Below are 18,037 nucleotides of genomic sequence, written 5' to 3'. Positions count from 1 at the left end.
GTGGGAGGAGGAAGGGGTACAAGCTGGCAGGTGATAGATAAGACTAGGTGATGAGGTAGGTGAGTGGGGGAGTGAAGTAAGAAACTGGAAGGTGATAGGTGGAAGAGGTAAGGGTTGACGAAGAAACAATCTAATAGGAGAGGACAGTGGGCCATAGAATGAAGGGAAGGAGGAGGGGAACTAAAGAGAGGTGATGGGAAAGTGAAGAGAAGGGATGAGAGGGTAACCAGAATAGGAAATACAAAAAGAGAAAAGGAGGGGAGGGATAATTACCAGACGTTCAAGAAATCATTGTTTGTGCTACCAGGTTCAAGGCTGCCCAGACTGAACGAGGTGTTGCCCCTCTAACCTCAGTTAGGCCTTATTGTGTCAGTAGAAGTGGCCATGGACAGCATTATTGCGATGGGAATGGGAAGTCAAATTGAAATAGGTAGCCACCAGGAAATCCTGCCTTTTGTAGTGAACAGAGCAAAGGTGCTTGACGAAGCGGTCCCTCTGCGTCATGTCTCACCTATGTAGAGAAGGCGGCACTGTGAGCATCAGATACAATAGATGATCCCAACAGGCATGCAGGTGAAGTATCACCTCACCTTAAAGGATTTTTTGGGACCCTGAATAGTGTTGAAGGAGGACGTGTAGGGTCAGGTGTAGCACTTACAGAGTTAAGTGCCAGGAGGAAGATTAATGGGGAGGGATGTGTGCACAAGGGAGTCACGTAGAGAGTGATCTCTTTGGAGAGTGAAGGGGGGCGGAAGGGAAAGTTGTGCTTAGTTGTAGGATCCCATTGGAGAATGATGTGCTAGATTTGAGGCTCAGTGGTATAATAGGTAAAGACGAGGGGAACTTTGTCCGTCTTACAACAGTAGGACAATTTGGTGAGGACAGATGTGGGAGAAATGGAGGAAATATGGGTGAGGGCAGTATCAATGCTGGTGGAAGGGAAGCCCCATTCTCGAAAAAAAAAAATAAAAGAGGACATCTCAGATGTTCTAGAATGGAAAGTTTCATCCAGAGAACAGATGTGGCAGAGATGGAGGAACGTCGAGAAGGAAATAGCATTTTTACAAATGACAGGCTGGGAAGAGGTATAGTCAAGATCATAGTGAGTGTCAGTAGGTTTGTAAAAGATATTAGTAAATAGTCTATCTACAGAGATGGAGAAGGGAAAGGAGAAAGAGGTTTTAGAAGTGAGAGGAGCCAAAAGAGGTTGAGGGTGAGAACTGTTCCACCAGATGGAGGACAGTGATGGTTGAGAGAACCTGGTTAGGTCTGTTGTCCAGAAAGAAGCAGGGAGCTTTAAGGTCTTCCTGATGAGGGATGAAAGTGTATTGGGACTGGATATCCACAGTAAAAATAAGGTGATCAGGGGCACGAGACTGAAATTGATTGAAGTGATGTGAAATGTCATGTATGTAGGTAAGAAGTGACAGAACCAATGGGGTCAAAATGGAATTGAGGTCTGGAAATGTGTTCAATGAGGCAGGAGCAGGCAGAAACAATGGGTTTACTGGGACAGTTAGATTTGCGGATACTGCGTAGGAGGTAGAAGCAAGCAGTGTGGGGTACAGAAACTGAGATTGGTGGCAACAGATGGGACATCTCCAGAGTTGATGAGTTTGGTGATGATGCAGAATGTTGTTTGATGCTTCTTAGTAGCGTTCTGTTGAAGGGGTAAGAGGAAGTGTTTAAGAGCTGCTGTCTGTCCTCAGCATGGAAGGGGTCAGTTTGCCGGACTATGATAGCACCTCCTTGTCTGTGAGTATGTCTGAGTAGCTAAGATTCTCCAGCAAATGCAGATCTCTTGTGTCTATGGTGATTTAGTATTCCAGTTTCATTATTTTACAGCATTGAAATCATCCCCATCTAAGAGAGGACGAGCCTCTCTACCAGTTCCTAAATATGTTGGCCCAGGACAAGCCTTTTCAGCTAGTCAAATTCCTACAGAAGATGAAGAGAAGCGGTATGACCTCCGGGGAGCTAGAAGCTTCCCAACCCTCGAAGATGAAGGTAATTGTCATGAATATGTATTGCCCTTTTGGAATTGGGAATATTCATTTATCTCTTCCAAGAATACTGCCAATTAAATAGTTTTTATTTTATTTATTTATTGTGATACAGTGCAGAATAGGCCCTTCCTGCCCCTGAAGCCACGCTGCCAAACAATCTTCTGATTTAATCCTAGCCTAATCATAGGACGTTTCCAATGACCAATTAATCTACCACCAATATGTCTTTGGTCTATGGGAGGAAACCGCAGTACCAGAGGAAATCCGTGCGTTCACAGGGAGAACATACAAACTCCTCACAGGCAGCAGTGGGTGTTTGTGGTGTTTCATGGCATTGTTCTCAGATGGACCCATTTAATGCAGAAAACTCCAAGATGTTCTGTTATTTTTGGAGTAAAACATTAAAGCAGGGGCAGGGGCACTAGTTCATAGTCCAGATGATGGCTGAAGCATTATGATCATATTCCCTTTATCCAAGTATAGTCGTGCATTCAAAATGAGAATGTTAATGATACTTAACAGGATGTTTGTGGAAAGAGAAACTGAATTAACTTGTCAGATGGATCTTTCAAAAGCATCAGGGGCAGAAATATGTAGTTGCTATTACCAAGGTGAAAGTGCTTGGGAAGCTGAAAGGTATGAAGGTAGCTAAGTCACCTGGACCAGGTGGACTACACCCCAGGTTTCTGAAAGGAAAATGAAGAGATTGTGGTGGCATTGGCAGCGATCTTTCAAGAATCACTAGATTCTGGAATGGTTCTGGAATTGAATTATCCTTCATATACATAAGAAGTAAAAATCTTTATCTTACATCTCCGTCTAAATGTTCAATTATAGTAATTTATAATAAATGTATAACAGGAAAGTCAATATAATAGAGAAATACGGTCACGTCAATGTGAATTAAGCAGCCCGATGGCCTGGTGGAAGAAGTTGTCCCAGAGCCTGTTAGTCCTGGCTTTTATGCTGCGGTACTGTTTCCTGGATGGTAGCAGCTGGAACAGTTTGTAGTTGGGGTGACTCAGGTCCCCAGTGATCCTTCGGGCCCTTTTTACACACCTGTCTTTGTAAATGTCCTAAATAGTGGGAAGTTCACATCTACAGATGAGCTGGGCTGTTCGCACCACTCTCTGCAGAGTCCTGCGATTGAGCGAAGTGCGGTTCCCATACCAGGCAGTGATGCAGCCAGTCAGGATGCTCTCAATCGTGCCCATATAGAAAGTTCTTAGAATTTGGGGGGCCATACCAAGCTTCTTAAACTGTCTGAGGTGAAAGATGCACTGTTTTGCTTTTTTTTTAACCACTCAGCCGGTATGTACAGACCACTTGAGATCCTTGGTGATGTTTATGCCAAAGAACTAAGCTGTTCACCCTCTCAACCCGAGATCTATAGGGGTTAGTCTGTCTCCATTCCTCCTGTAGTCCACAACCAGCTCCTTTGTCTTTGTGATGTTGAGGGAGAGATTGTTTTCTTGCCGCCACTGTGTCAGGGTTGAATACTTCCTCTCTGTAGGCTGCCGCATTATTATTTGAGATTAGGCCAATCAGTTAGTGTCGTTTGCAAATTTAATTAGCAGATTGGAGCTGTGGGTGGTGACACAGTCATAGGTATACAGAGAGTAAAGGAGGGGGCTTAGGATTCAGCCCTGAGGAGCACCTGTGTTGAGGGTCAGGGAGGCAGATGTGAGGGAGCCCATTCTTACCACCTGCCGGTGATCTGACAGGAAGTCCAGGATCCAGCTATGCAAGACAGGGTGAAGGCTGAGGTCTCTGAGCTTCTTGTCAAGCCTGGAGGGAATTATGGTGTTGAATGCTGAACTGTAATCCAAGAACAGCATTTTCACATCAGTATCCCTCTTCTCCCAATGCGTAAGGATGGTGTGTAGAGCTGTGGCTATGCGTCGTCTGATGATTGGTTGTGTCAGTAGGTGAATTGTAGGGGGTTCAGTGTGTGTGTGGTAGCATGCTGCAGATGTAGTCCTTGACCACCCTCTCAAAGCATTTACTTATTATTGAAGTGAGGGCGACTGGACGCCAGTCCTTCAGATATGTTACCTTGGTCTTTTTAGGTACAAGGACAATGGTAGATGTTTTGAAGCAGGAGGACACTTTACACTGGGAGAGGGAGAGATTAAAGATGTCTATAAACACAATTCTCAGTTGTGTCGCGCACATCCTGAATACTTTCCCTGGGGTGCCGTCTGATCCCACAGCCTTGCTACTGTCCACCTGTTGGAAACACCTGCGTACTTCAGCCTCAGAAATGACCAAGTTGCCAGTCGCATCATTTGCAGGTCTCCCCAGAGGCTCAGTATTGGTGACATTGAATTGAGCGTAAAAAAGATTTAGCTCATCAGGGAGGGAGGCATTGATGCTGGAAACTCCACTGCATTTAGTTTTGAATTTTACGATGGTGTGCAGACTTTACCATAAGCTGCGTGTGTTGTTGGTGGAAAGTTGAGTCTGAATGTTGACTCTGTATTGTTATTTCTCTGCCTTGATGACTTTGTAGATCGTAGCTACATTTCTTGAGCTATGTAAACAATTTCTTGAGCTTCTTGACAGTGTAAGCTCTGTCTTGCGTGGTAATTGCTGCTTGCACGGAACTGTTAATCCAGGTTTCTGGTTTGGAAAGACCCTGACCAATTTCTGAAGGACAACATCCTTGATGCACTTCCAGATGAAACTTGTGGCCCCTTCCGTGAACTCGAAGACATCCTCAGCATGGATGACATTCCAGTTGATGTCATCAAAGCAGTCCTGCAGCATGGAGGCCAATTGGTTGGACCAACAGTGGATGGTTTTAACTACGGCCGCCTCTTGTTTCAGCTTCTGCCTGTACGTTGTCGACAGTAAAATGAAGGAGTGATCTGATTTTCCAAATGGTGGAGTGCTTTGTGAGCATTGTAGAAGGGAGAGTAGCAGTGGTTGAGTATGCTATCTCCCCAAGTGCTCACCTGGATGTGTTGGCAAAACTTTGGAGTGACTTTAGTCAGTAACGCTCTATTAAAGTCACCAGTGATGAAGGCAGTCTCCAGGGTGCTAATGGTCTCGTACAGTTTCTTGAGAGCCAGGTCAGTATCAGCCTGCGGTGGAAGATACACAGTGATGATAATACCAGCCGTGAACTCCCTAGGCAGCCAGAAAGGTCTACACAGCAGTACTCCAGATCCAGGGAACAAAAGGATTTGAGGGCATGCACATCTGGGAATCGCATCAGGCATTATTGACTATGAAGCATACCCAACCTGCTTTACTCTTCCCAGAGCGGTTTTTACACCTGTCTGCCCGGAACAGGGAGAACCCAGAGGGCTCAATGGCATGATCCAGTATCTCCGCCATCAGCCAGGTCTCCACAAAGCATAAAACGTTGCATTCCTTTGTTTCCCGCTGTTAGAAGATTCTGACTCTCAGTTGGCACAGCGTATTGTCCAGGGACTGAATGTTAGCCAGGAGTATGCTAGGGAGTGGCAGCCGATTAGCATGCCGTCTCAACCTCCCCACAACACCGGCCCTTCTCCCTTGCCTCCAACACTGCTTCTGAGGTAGCGGCGGTGTAGTAGGTGAGTCTCCCATTGATCGCGCAAATAGGGGATCTCAGTGTAGAGAAGGCGCCACGTAGTGGGTAGCTACCAACTTCATGGTGTTCAGGAGAGGCAGTCTATTTTTCCTGATCAGCTATTTGAACAAGAAATGCGAAGGAAATTGCAGAAATTAAAAGTATACTGTGAAGTTGGAACGGAGCTTGCAACACGGCCACCGTACGTGGCACCATCTTATATTAGACTAATTAGCAATGGTTATGTTAATGCCTTCATTCCCAGAATCATCTTAATGAACCTCCTCTGGACTCTCTCCAATAACACACATCTTTTCTGAGATACAGGACCCAGAACTGTTGACTCCAAGTGTGGCCTGATTAGTGTCTTCTAAAGGCTCAGCATTATCTCCTTGCTTTTATATTCTCTTACCCTTGAAATGAATACCAACATTGCATTAGCCTTCTTTACCACAGACTCAACCTGTAAATTAACCTTCTGGGAGTCTTGCACAAGGACTTGTAAGTCCCTTTGCACCTCTGATGTTTGAACCTTCTCTCCATTTAGGTAATAGTCCACACTATTATTCCTTTTACCGAAATGTATTATCATACATTTCCCAACACTGTATTCCATCTGCCACTTTTTTGTCCATTCTTCCCATTTGTCTAAGTCCTTCTGCAATTGCATTGCTTCCTCAGCACTACCTACCCCTCCAGCTATCTTTGTATCATCGCACTACCGACTCCTCCAGCTATCTTTGTATCATCCGCAAACTTTGCCACAAAGCCATCAATTCCATAATGGCAAGCAGTGTGAAAAGTAGCAGTCCCAATACTGACCCCTGAGAACACCACTAGTCACTGGCAGCAAACTAGAAAAGGCCCCCTTTATTCCCTCTTGCTGCCTCCTGCCTGTCAGCCATTCCTATATCCATGCCAGCATCTTTCCTGAATGCCATGGGGATTTTATCTTGCTCAGCAGCCTCGTGTGGCACCTTATCAAATGCCTTCTGAAAATCCAAGTAAACGACATCCACTGCCTCTCGTTTGTCCACCCTGCTTGTTACTTCCTTGAAGAACTCTTAACAGATTTGTCAGGCAAGATTTCCCTTCACAGAAGCTACGTTGACTTTGACTTGTTTTATCATTAGTCTCCAAGTACCCCAAAAACCTCATCCTTAATAATGGACCCCAGCAACTTCCCAACCACTGAGGTTAGGCTAACTGGCTTATAATTTCCTTTCTTTTGCCTTCCTAGCTTCTTAAAGAATGGAGTGACATTTGCAATTTTCCAGTTTTCCAGAACCATGCCAGAATCAAATGATTCTTGAAAGGTCATAACCAATGCTTCTCCTATCTCTTCAGCAACCTCTTTCAGAATTCTGGGATTTAGTCCATCTGGTCCAGGTGATTTATCCACCTTAAGACCTTTCAGTTTGCCTAGCACTTTTTCATTTTTAATAGCAATGGCATTCACTCCTGTTCTCTGAACTCAGAGACCTCTTGAACACTGCAGATGTCTTCCATAGTGAAGACTGATGCAAAGTACTTATTAAGTTCTTCTGCCATTTCTTTGTCCCCCATTACTACCTCACCAGCATCATTTTCCAGTGGTCCAATATCAACTTTCACCTCCCTTTTACAACTGGAAAAAGCTTTTAGTATCCTGCTTTATATTATTGGCCAGTTTGCCCTCATATTTCATCTTTTCCCTTCTTAAGACTTTTTAGTTGCCTTTTGGTGGATTTTAAAAACTTCCCAATCATCCAACTTCCAATCGCTTTTGCTACATTATATGCCCTTTCCTTGGCTTTTATGCAGTCCTTAACTTACCTCGTCAGCCATAGTTGTCTACCCCTGCTATTTTGAGAACAACTTCGTCTGTGGGACATTACTATCCTGCACCTTGTGAACTATTCCCAGACACTTCAGCCACCTCTGTTCTGCCATCATCCCCGCCAGTATCCCCCTCTAATCCACTTGGGCAAGCTCCTTTCTCATGCCTGTGTAATTCCCTTTATTTCTGTGTGTTACTGGTACATGTGGCCTATGCTTCTCCCTCTCAAATTGCAGTATGAATTTAATCATGTTATGATCACTGTCTCCTAAGGATTCGTTTACCTTAAACTCCCTAATAAAATCTGGATTATTACACAACACCCAATCTAAGATGGCCTTTCCCTGAGTAGGCTCAAGCACAAGCTGCTCTAAAAAGACATCTTATAGGCATACAACAAATTCCCTCTCTTGCGATCTGACACCAACTTGATTTTCCCAATCTCTTTGCATATTGAAGTCCCCCATTACAATTATGACATTACCCTTATGACATGCCTTTTCCAGCTTCCTTTATAATCTCAACCTCACATTTTGGCTACTATTGGGAGGCCTATATATGACTCCTATAATGGTTTTTTTAACCCTTCCAGTTTCAACTCCAGCCACAAAGATTCAACATTCTCTGACCCTGTGAGACCTTTTCCTGAATATGTAATTCCATTTTTTACCAACAGAGCCACAGCACTGCCTTTGCCTTCCTGCCCTTCCTTTTGATACAAGGTATATCGTTTGATATTTAGCTCCCAACTATCTCCTTCTTTCAGCCATGACTCAGTGATGCCCACAACGTCATACCAACGAATCTGTAATTGCGCCATGAGTTCTTCCACCTTACTCCAAATACTACATGTATATAAGTACATCGCCTTCAGTCATGCATTCTTCACTCTGAAGAATTTTGCCTTTGTGGTACAACTTAACTCTTTGCACTGTCTGCATTTCTACTCAAGCATTGGCTTGTCCTTCATATTACACCCATCATTTACTTGCAAACCTGCTGGCTCATCCTCAGTTCTATCGTACTGGTTCCCATCCCCTTGTCATATTAGTTTAAACGACTCCCAACAGCTCTAGCAAACCTGCCTGCAAGGATATTGCAAGGATTCTAGTGCAACCTGTCCCTTTTATTCAGGGCACACCTGCCCTAGAAGAGGTCCCAATAATCCAGAAATCTGAATTCTTGCCCCCTGCTCCAGTTCTTCAGCCACGTCATTCTATTCCTGGTGCAGGCAGCAATCTCAAGATTACTACCCTTGAGGTCTTGCTTCTCAACTTCCTTCCTATCTCCCTGCATTCTGGTTTTAGGATGTCCTTCCTTTTTCTACCTATGTTGTTGGTACCAATATGTACCACAACTTCTGGCTGCTCACACTCCCTTTTCGGGATGTTGTGGACACATTCAGAAACATCGCGAAGCCTGGCACCTTGGAGACAAACTACCATCTGTGTTTCTTTTTCGCATCCACAGAATCACTATCTGTCCCCCTAACTAGAGTCCCCTGTTACTGCTGCCATCCTCTTCAGTTCCCTACCCTTCTGAGCCACAGGGCCAGAAACTCAGCCTAGATGATCAGCATGATAAGTTGTTGGGGCAGATCGTGTTTAGAAAGCAGAGTGTTTCCAGTAGGACTAAGACAGATTAGGAGAATGGGCAAAGAAGTGGCAGATGGGATATAGTGTGGGGAAGTGTATGGTCATGCATTTTGGCAGAAGAAATAAATATCAAAGTAAAGATGTACTAGCATTGGAGAGGGTTCAGAGGAGATTCATGAGAATGATTATGGGAATGAAAAGGGTAATGTATGAGAAGCGTTTGATGTTCTGGACCTATACTTACTGGACTTTAATAAAATGAGGAGGGATGTCATGAAAACCTATTACATATAGGTGGAATAAAGGCCTAAGTAGAGTCGATGTGGAGATGTTTCCTATAGTAAGGGAGACTAGGACCAGAGTACAGAGCCTCAGAATAGAGGGGTGTTCCTTGAGAACAAAGATAAAGAGGAATTTCTTTAGCCGGAGGGTGGTAAATCCGGAATTCCTTGCCACAGACGGTTATGGAGGCCAAGTCATTGGTTATATTTAAAGTATAAGTTGATACATTCTTGATTGGTGAGGGTATCAAAGGTTATGAAGAGAAGAGAGGAGAGGATTAATAAAACAGCCATGATGGAATGGCGGAGCAGGCTCAATAGGCTGAATGGGCGAATTCCACTCCATGTCATATGGTCATATGGTCACCATTGCATTTTTCTTGTGGTGGATATTGCCTGAATTACTGACTGTTTGCAGAATTTTGTATGTCGGTTTTACAATTTCATCATTTATAGCATTTTGTTTTTGGAATGGTGCTGTAATCCACTGGATGAGTTTTAAAAGTTCAAGGCCAGTTAGGTAGAGCAATATCTAGAAAGTTCTCCTCTGAGATTTTTGTTGAATTGAAATTAGCTTAGCAGGTCATTTTGATTATGCTTGCGTTTTTCTTTTCATTGTAACATGAAATCTTTGGCAGCCCAGAGTTAGTCTAATTAAATATACAGATATTCAATGCTCTGTGGAATGAGGCGATAATTTGTTCTATAACTTCATTGTTCATTGCTAAATGGATTTATTAATATCTAAATTAGTCCTGTGTTTTCTAACTTAAATTTACCACTCCTATAATAATCTATCAAATAAAGATAATCCATCAGTGGGACTGTACTTTTATTAAATAGTGATTTCAGGTTTAAACGAATGGACTCATGATCCTGAAAAAGCTGGAAACATTCTTTTAATTGCCTTAGGAACCATCTTGAAAGCTTTTTTTTCATAATCTAAACAAGGGTTTCCAAATAATCTACAAAGCCGAATTGATACATTTCATTTTTTATTAATTTTTGTGTAAATATTCTGTTTTCTTCGGTATTGGCCAGGAACCCGTAGGTGGCCATGAACTGGTATGTCAAGATAGTTTTTTATCTGCTCTGAACTGTCTTTTGATTGAATTAAATATGACCATGTCTGTATAATTGTGTGGCATTGCATTTAGCATTGTCAATTGTTTACCAGTTTAACCCTTTCTGAAGTGTGTAAATCTACTTGCAGAAACTAGTTGTTCTCTGCAAGCCTCACATATACACAATTTTCTTTATTTTCTGTAAACTTTTGTACTATAACCCTAAGATCAATGTTAGTTAATTTCAAATTGTTCAATGGAAATTATTTTGACATTGCCATAAGCAGATCCTTATTTATTACACAAAAAATGTTCCACAATAAATTGCAAACAATGGTAATAACACATTGTAGCAGTTCCCTGTTGTTTTTACAAGATTCAGAATGCATAATAATCTGCCTTTACAAAGGTTGCAGGGTATCTCATCATGGAGTCTCTGTCCATGGTGGGTGGGTGGTGGCTGATGTTGCCCAGAGGGTTCTGGGTAGAACGAGGATGGTGAGCATGTGAAGGACAGATGCATCTCATCGGGTGTATATTCTGCACATTGATTTAGTGGCCTAAAATTCCCTTGACCAATGTATCAGTTTTTGAAAATTGAGAGTATTTTTCCGAACTAAAATATGGTGGATTCAGGTTAATTGGACCAGTAGTTAATGGGGGCAGCTATTTATTTGGGACAACTCTTAAAGAGCAAAAACTAATCGAGAAAATAGCCAGAATTCCTTTCAATAATTTGGGACACTATGCCACTTAATTGAGGCAAGAAACTGTTTCCGAACAGTTTCTAACTGTTGTCAGTCACGTGCACTTGTGTGAGCGTTAGATACTACATTGTGCTTAGAATGAACAGTTTTTAAATAGCATCAGTTGCATGCGTTTGTGTTTAAAAAAAAATGGTGATTTTTTTTTTTGTCCGTAATAGTTGGTGAGAAATAAGCAGCAAGGCAATTCAGATCTGTTTTTCAAGCATTCTGGCTTAGTGGTGTGAGAAGTGGCTGTGAGTGAAACTGAAATGATTTCACTATTTCAGTAAGTTAGGAAGTATGGAAAATTTGAAGGTATTAACAGTTGTCTTGAATGTTACAATGAAAATGAAAATTTGGAGGATGCAATCGCCAATAGCTTTGTATGAAGGCAGTCCATTATCTACACAAGGTGTCTGCACTGATTTTGTTCATTTACAGTCAATCAAAAGATCACAGCAGCGTATCCTGAATTCCTCCTTTGATAACTTAGGAGTTAATTATTTAAATACATAATTAGTTACTCAGTTAAAATTAGTTTGTGTTTTTATACCTTTTTAACTATTTCAAGGAACTTTGGCTAATTGAGGTAGACACATAATTGGGCCAAAATGTACTGGTTCTGATGTGTCCCAATTAACTGGAATCCACCGTAACTACTCCATATCCTGCTAAGATGTTGATGTTTGAAAACTGCATATCCCATCCCTTTAATCATGTTAAGTGGCAAATACCTGGGCCAGCTGCAGTATTTTACACTTGTTTGTCCAGTTCAATTTATGAAGAATAACCAATTTAAAAACGTGACAAAGCATTAAGTCATAGTAGTCATAGTCATAGTCATACTTTATTAATCCCGGGGGAAATTGGTTTTCATTACAGTTGCTCCATAAATAATAAATAGTAATAGAACTGTAAATATTTAAATAGTAATATGTAAATTATGCCAATAAATTATGAAATAAGTTCAGGATCAGCCTATTGGCTCAGGGTGTCTGACCATCCAAGGAGGAGTTGTAAAGTTTGATGGCCACAGGCAGGAATAACTTCCTATGACGCTCAGTGCTGCATCTCGTTGGAATGAGTTTCTGGCTGAATGTACTCCTGTGCCCACCCAGTGCATTATGTAGTGGATGGGAGACATTGACCAAGATGGCATGTAACTTGGACAGCATCCTCTTTTCAGACACCACCGTGAGAGAGTCCAGTTCCATCCCCACAACATCACTGGCCTTATGAATGAGTTTGTTGATTCTGTTGGTGTCTGCTACCCTCAGCCTACTGCCCCAGCATACAACACCAAACATGATAGCACTGGCCACCACAGACTCGTAGAACATCCTCAGCACCGTCCGGCAGTTGTTAAAGGACCTCAGTCTCCTCAGGAAATAGAGACGGCTCTGACCCTTCTTGTAGACAGCCTCAGTGTTCTTTGACCAGTCCAGTTTATTGTTAATAAGTTGACTAGCGTTCTTCACCATTCTGTCTTACTTTAGATTACAACAAAAATATGCTTCCTGGGAAAGAGATTTTCTTCCTTCTGTTACAATCTCTCTTTTGTTTTAAGGGTTTTTAGGCCGACCTGATCTCCTTCCTTGTACCCCGCCTTCATTTGAGGAAGCAACAACAGCTTCAATAGCAACAACTCTGTCGTCAACAACATCTTTATCAATGACAGAGCAATCAGCATCAGAAGGCTCAGAGCATCATCACCGTTATAGGTATGAAGAATTATTTATCTTTTTTATTCAATATTTTTGTCTCTTTCTAATTTCTTGAGTCCTTCAAGACATTTGTTTGGACATTCTTCTAATTATCACATTAAGGTCCAGTGTCTATTAGCACGGATCAAGATAGATAGGACATAAAATATCCAAGTCCATTTGTGTAATTTTTATGCTTCCAGAGTAGAGGTAGCCTTTGGAGCCGTATTTGTGTGTGTGCATGCCTCTTTATGGTGGGTAACCTATTTATTTGGAAGGTTTTTTTTCTTGCACTTTTATCAGTTATCATTCACAAAAGGAAAAAGAAAGTTCCTGTAATATATACGCAGCTGCATTTTGCATCCTATAATCTGAAAAAGTTTAGTAAGTAAAACCTGGTAACTGAAAATATGTATTTATGCAGAGGATGTGACTTTCTTGGATGCTGGAGATCATGTTTCCAGGTACAATCATATTTGAATAAAAGAGTTGAGGCACTTCAGTGCTTCATGTTAGGAAAGGCCAATCACAATCTATGGCTATAAATATTCAGCCTTCAGAAGGTGATGAACTATAATATTTTGTCTCATAATTATTCAGAGCTGGGTAAAGTTGAAGTGGATAAATGGTTGTTAATACATTGAGATGGTAGTCCTGCAATGACTGATGTTAGGAGGCCATTGTTACTTGCATCGTAATAAATTATTTAGTATTGATAAAGGATATCAGTCTGCAAAGTTTGAAATTTATAAAAACAACTTGTACAATTGTTAGTATTATGGAGGGCATCGTACCTTTTCAAACCAAATCAGATCTGTTGGAGGAAAGGCATTTGATAAATCCAGGGTACCATATTTGGGGAGATAGACCAAAACTAGATATACTTGCCCTTAATGTGGATCAGGACAGAATTTGATAGATAGAAGTAAGGATCTTTACATTATTGACAGTTCACTGTTTAGATTTTGACTAGGTGGTGAAAAGTCAATGCCTGAGCAAATAGACAATGTATTAATATGTCCGTTAAGTGTATAATGAAGAAAATCAATTTGGCCTTGTACAAGACAAAAGTTAGAATATATAGAAAATATTGAACCCAGTTTGGTCTCTTCATGTGGAACATGGATTCCTGATGGATTCCACGTTCCACATGATTATTGATGGATAACAAGATGGATTATTTATGGCATGTTGCTTGAGGTACAAATTGACCTCACTTGTGAATGTTGCCCTTGGTTAATTAACCCACTATAATTGGTACATTGAGATATTTATTTCAACCACTTTCTGGCAAGTCATGCTTTTTGTAGTCCATAAGAAGGACATAGAATTATGGAAAACTACAGCACAGAAACAGAATCTTCAGTCCATTTAGTCCAGCTCGTCCCATCAATGTGCACCCGGGCCATCGCCTTCAAACAACTTCACTGAATCTAAATCTACCACTTCCACTGGCAGCTCGTTCCACACTCCCACCACCCTCTGAGTTGAGACTTTCACCCTCATGTTCCCCTTAATCAGTTCAACTTTCATGCTTAACCCATGACATCTAGTTCTAGTCTTACCCAACCTCAGTGGAGAAAGCCTGCTTGTATTTATCTTATCTATACCCCTCATAATTTTGTATAGCTCCATCAAATCTCCCCTCATTCTCCTTTGCTCTAGGGAATAAAGTCCTAACCTATTTAACCTTTCCCTATAACTCAGGTCTTCACGTTCTGGCAACATATTTGTAAATTTTCTCCACACTTTTTAATATCTTTCCAGCAGGTAGGTAGCCAGAACTACACTCAATAATCCAAACTAGGCATAACATCTTGTACAACTTCAGCATATCATCCCCACTCCTCTACTTGATACTTGGATTTAGAAAGGCCAATGTGATAAAAGCTCTCTTCACAACCCTATCTACTTGTGACTTTCATGGAATTATCTGTATATTCCCAGATCCCTCTGTTCCACCACACTCATCTGTGCCCTACCGCTCACCATGTAGGTCGTACCCCGTTTTGTCTTCCCAAAGGGCAACACCTCACACTTGTCTGCATTAACTTTCATATGGCATTTTTTCAGCCCATTTTTCTGGCTCAGCTAGATCCCATTGCAAGCTTTGATAGTCTTCCTCACTCTCCACCACGCCCCTAATCTTGGCATCATCTGCAAATCTGCATATCCAGTTTACTACGTTATCTTCCAGATATTAATATAGACATCAAACAACAATGGACCCAGTTTTGGTCCCTGTGGGACATCACTATTCACAGGTCTCCAGGCAGAGAAGCAACCATCTACCTCCTGTCTCTGGCTTCTGCAAAGCTAATGTTTTAATCAATTTACTACCTCATCCTGAATGCCAAGTGACTGAACCTCTTGACCAACCTCCCATGTGGGACCTTGTCAAAGGCCTTGTTAAAGTCCATGTAGACAACACCCACTGCCTTGCCTTCATTCCTCGAAAAACTCTATAAGATTGGCTAGATATGACGACCTACCACGCACAAAGCCACATTGACTATTAGTCCCTGTCTATCTAAATACTTGTATATGTGGCCCCCTCCTCCAATCCTCTGGCACCTCACCTGTTGCTGAGGACATTTTAAATATCTCTGCATGGGCTCCTGCAATTTCTGCACTAGCTTCCCATAAGGTCCAACGGAGCACCCTTGTTAGGCTCTGGGGATTTATCCACCCTAATTTCTCTGACAGCTAACACCCCCTCCTCTGTAATCTGTATATGGTACATGAGCTCACTGCTGTTTTGCCACAATTCTATGGACTCCATATCCTGAGTAGATACAGATGCAAAATTCAATTTAGGATCTCTCCCCCTTCTCTTTTGGCTCCATGCAAAAATGACTACTACGATCTTCAAGAGGACTAATTGTGTCCCTTGCTGCCCTTTTGCTCTGTAGAAGCCCTTGGGATTCCCCTTCACCTTGTCTGCTAGAGCAACCTCAAGTCTTCTTTTAGCCCTCATGATTTCCTCCTTAAGTATTCTCTGCATTTCTTGTACTTTTAAAGTACTTCATTTGCTCTTTCCTTGCTTACACCTGCTATGTATTTCCTCCTCCTCCTTTTTAATCAGGGCCTCAATGTCTCTCAAAAACCAATGATTTCCTGATCTTGTTATCCTTGTCTTTTATTCTGACAGGAACATGTAAACTTCGTACTCTCAAAATTTTACTTTTGAAGGCCTCCCATATGTCAAGCACACTTGCCAAAAAACAGCCTGTCCAATCAAAATTGGCCTTTCTCTAATTTAGAATCTCAACCCAAGGACCAGAGCTAACCTTCTCAATTATCTGGAATCTGATGGCATTATGATGATGAAATACAAATTGTTCCCCTACACAAACTTCTGTCACCTGCCTTACCTCATCCCCTAATAGGAGATATTATATCGCACTTCCTCTAGTTGGGAGCTCTATATTAATTAAGGAAACTGCCTGAACACATTGGGCAACTCTATCCCATCCAGTCCTTTTACAGTATGGGAGTTTTAATCAATATTTGGAATGTTAAAATCACTTGCTATCATAACCTTATGTTTCTTGCTACAGTCTGCAATTTCTCTACAAATTTGGTCCGCTAAATCCCACTGACTATTAGGTGCTCAATAATATAATCCCAATATCATGGTCATCCCTTTCTTATTCCTCAGTTCCACTCATATAGCCTCCAGTAAGCGAGATGTCCAGTCTGTCTTGTTGGAACACTGCCGTGACATTTTCCCTAAATAGTAATACCACCCCTCTCCCTTTAATCCCTCCCACTCTGTCATGTCTAAAACAGTGGAACCCTGCAACATTGAGCTCCCACTCCATCACCTTTTGCTACCAAGTCTCACTAATGGCTGCAATGTCATCCTATCACATGGAGATCTATGCCCTAAGCTCATATGCTTTCCTATAATGCTCCTTGAAATATACACAATTCAGAATATTACTCCCACCATGCCGAACCCTTTGATTCTGACTTTATATTTTCACAATTCTGAGATCACAACTTGGAATTTCTGTCCTTCAACTTAGTAATTCCCTGAACTTGCTTTGCCAGACCTCATCACCCTTCCTACCCATGCCATTGATACCAACATGGACCAAGACCTCTGCCTGTTCACCTCCCACTAAAGAATGCTGTTGGACTTGATTCGAGATGCCCCTGAGTCAACACACCATCTGGGAATCTCATACTGATCCACAAAACCTCCTGTATGTTCTCCTGATTATTGAATCCCCTATCACTGCAGCTTGCCTCTTCTCCCCCTTCCCCCTTCCCATCAGAGCCAAACTCAGTACCAGAGACCTGACTACTGTGGATTTTCCTTTGCTAGGTCACATCCTCTCTCCACCCCCCCCCACCCCCCTCACCAGTTTCCAAAGCAGTATACCTGTTCTTGAGGGGAGCAGAGCAGTCACAGAGATGGTCTGTACCAGCTTAACACAGAATCTCCACTTCATTAATACAGTCTGTAAGATGCTGCAGTTGAGTGCCCTTCTTGCAGGTGTAGTTATCAGGGACACTGGATCTCTCCTTGCCTTGCTACATTCCGCAAGAGAAACATTCCACTATCCGGCCTGTCTTCCCCACATTTATAACTGTGCAACAAGAAAGAAAGAAAGAAAAAAAATTGAACAAAAAAATAACCTACAGCTTCTGCCTCTACTTGCCAAAGCCTGAACTCCCTATTCTAACACTGGCACTGACTGCTCACTCTCACATAATTACAATTTTCCTTCATCTGGAAAGCTTGACTTGTTTTACTCTTTAAAACAGTAAAATGCAACAAACCATGTATAATTCAACTGAGAATTCCCTGCAGAATTTGACTACTGAATAGCTTCAATATTGATGATAGAGGCTGAACTGTTCCTTATTCTTCCAGATTTCGCCACACATGTATGTGAATCTAAAGATTTTTTTTACTTGTCCTAGATAGACCAAATAGTTTTGTTCATTTATTCATAAATAAATCCCATGTTTTCTGATCTTCTAATCAAGAATTAGAGCTTCAGAGGATCAAAGTGCTTTACATTGCATGCTTCATATTGCAAAGTCAATGCTTTCAGCCTGTGTCCTGGCTATAAATTCAACTATTTGGTATCCAGCTACCGCATTTTGCTTTGGATTACAGCAATTTGGCCAGATTACTTCACGTGTTGTCGACTGGGGTGGGGGAGTGCTTGTATTATTTTCATAGCTACCTTCTGTGCTGATACTTTTTCAGATGGACTGCTCCAAATTTTTCATGCTGGATGCTGAGG

At 41.8% G+C, this 18,037-nt stretch overlaps 1 protein-coding gene across 3 annotated transcripts in view; it reads left to right on the top strand.

Annotated features, from left to right (window-relative positions):
* The window catches only part of LOC134337531 (phosphatidylinositol 4-phosphate 5-kinase type-1 gamma-like), a 184,547-nt gene that overhangs the window by 112,924 nt on the left and 53,586 nt on the right, over window positions 1–18,037 (top strand). For all 3 annotated transcript variants that reach the window (XM_063032622.1, XM_063032620.1, XM_063032621.1), the window contains exons 12-13: window positions 1,846–2,007; window positions 12,638–12,791. In XM_063032622.1, coding sequence (XP_062888692.1) covers window positions 1,846–2,007; window positions 12,638–12,791 — 316 coding nt within the window. The remainder of the gene's footprint in view (window positions 1–1,845; window positions 2,008–12,637; window positions 12,792–18,037) is intronic.

This window comes from Mobula hypostoma, chromosome 24 (assembly GCF_963921235.1).
Source record: "Mobula hypostoma chromosome 24, sMobHyp1.1, whole genome shotgun sequence".
Lineage (NCBI taxonomy): Eukaryota > Metazoa > Chordata > Chondrichthyes > Myliobatiformes > Myliobatidae > Mobula > Mobula hypostoma.
Note: the sequence above shows the minus strand (reverse complement) of the source record. Positions and strands in the feature narration are given on the sequence as shown.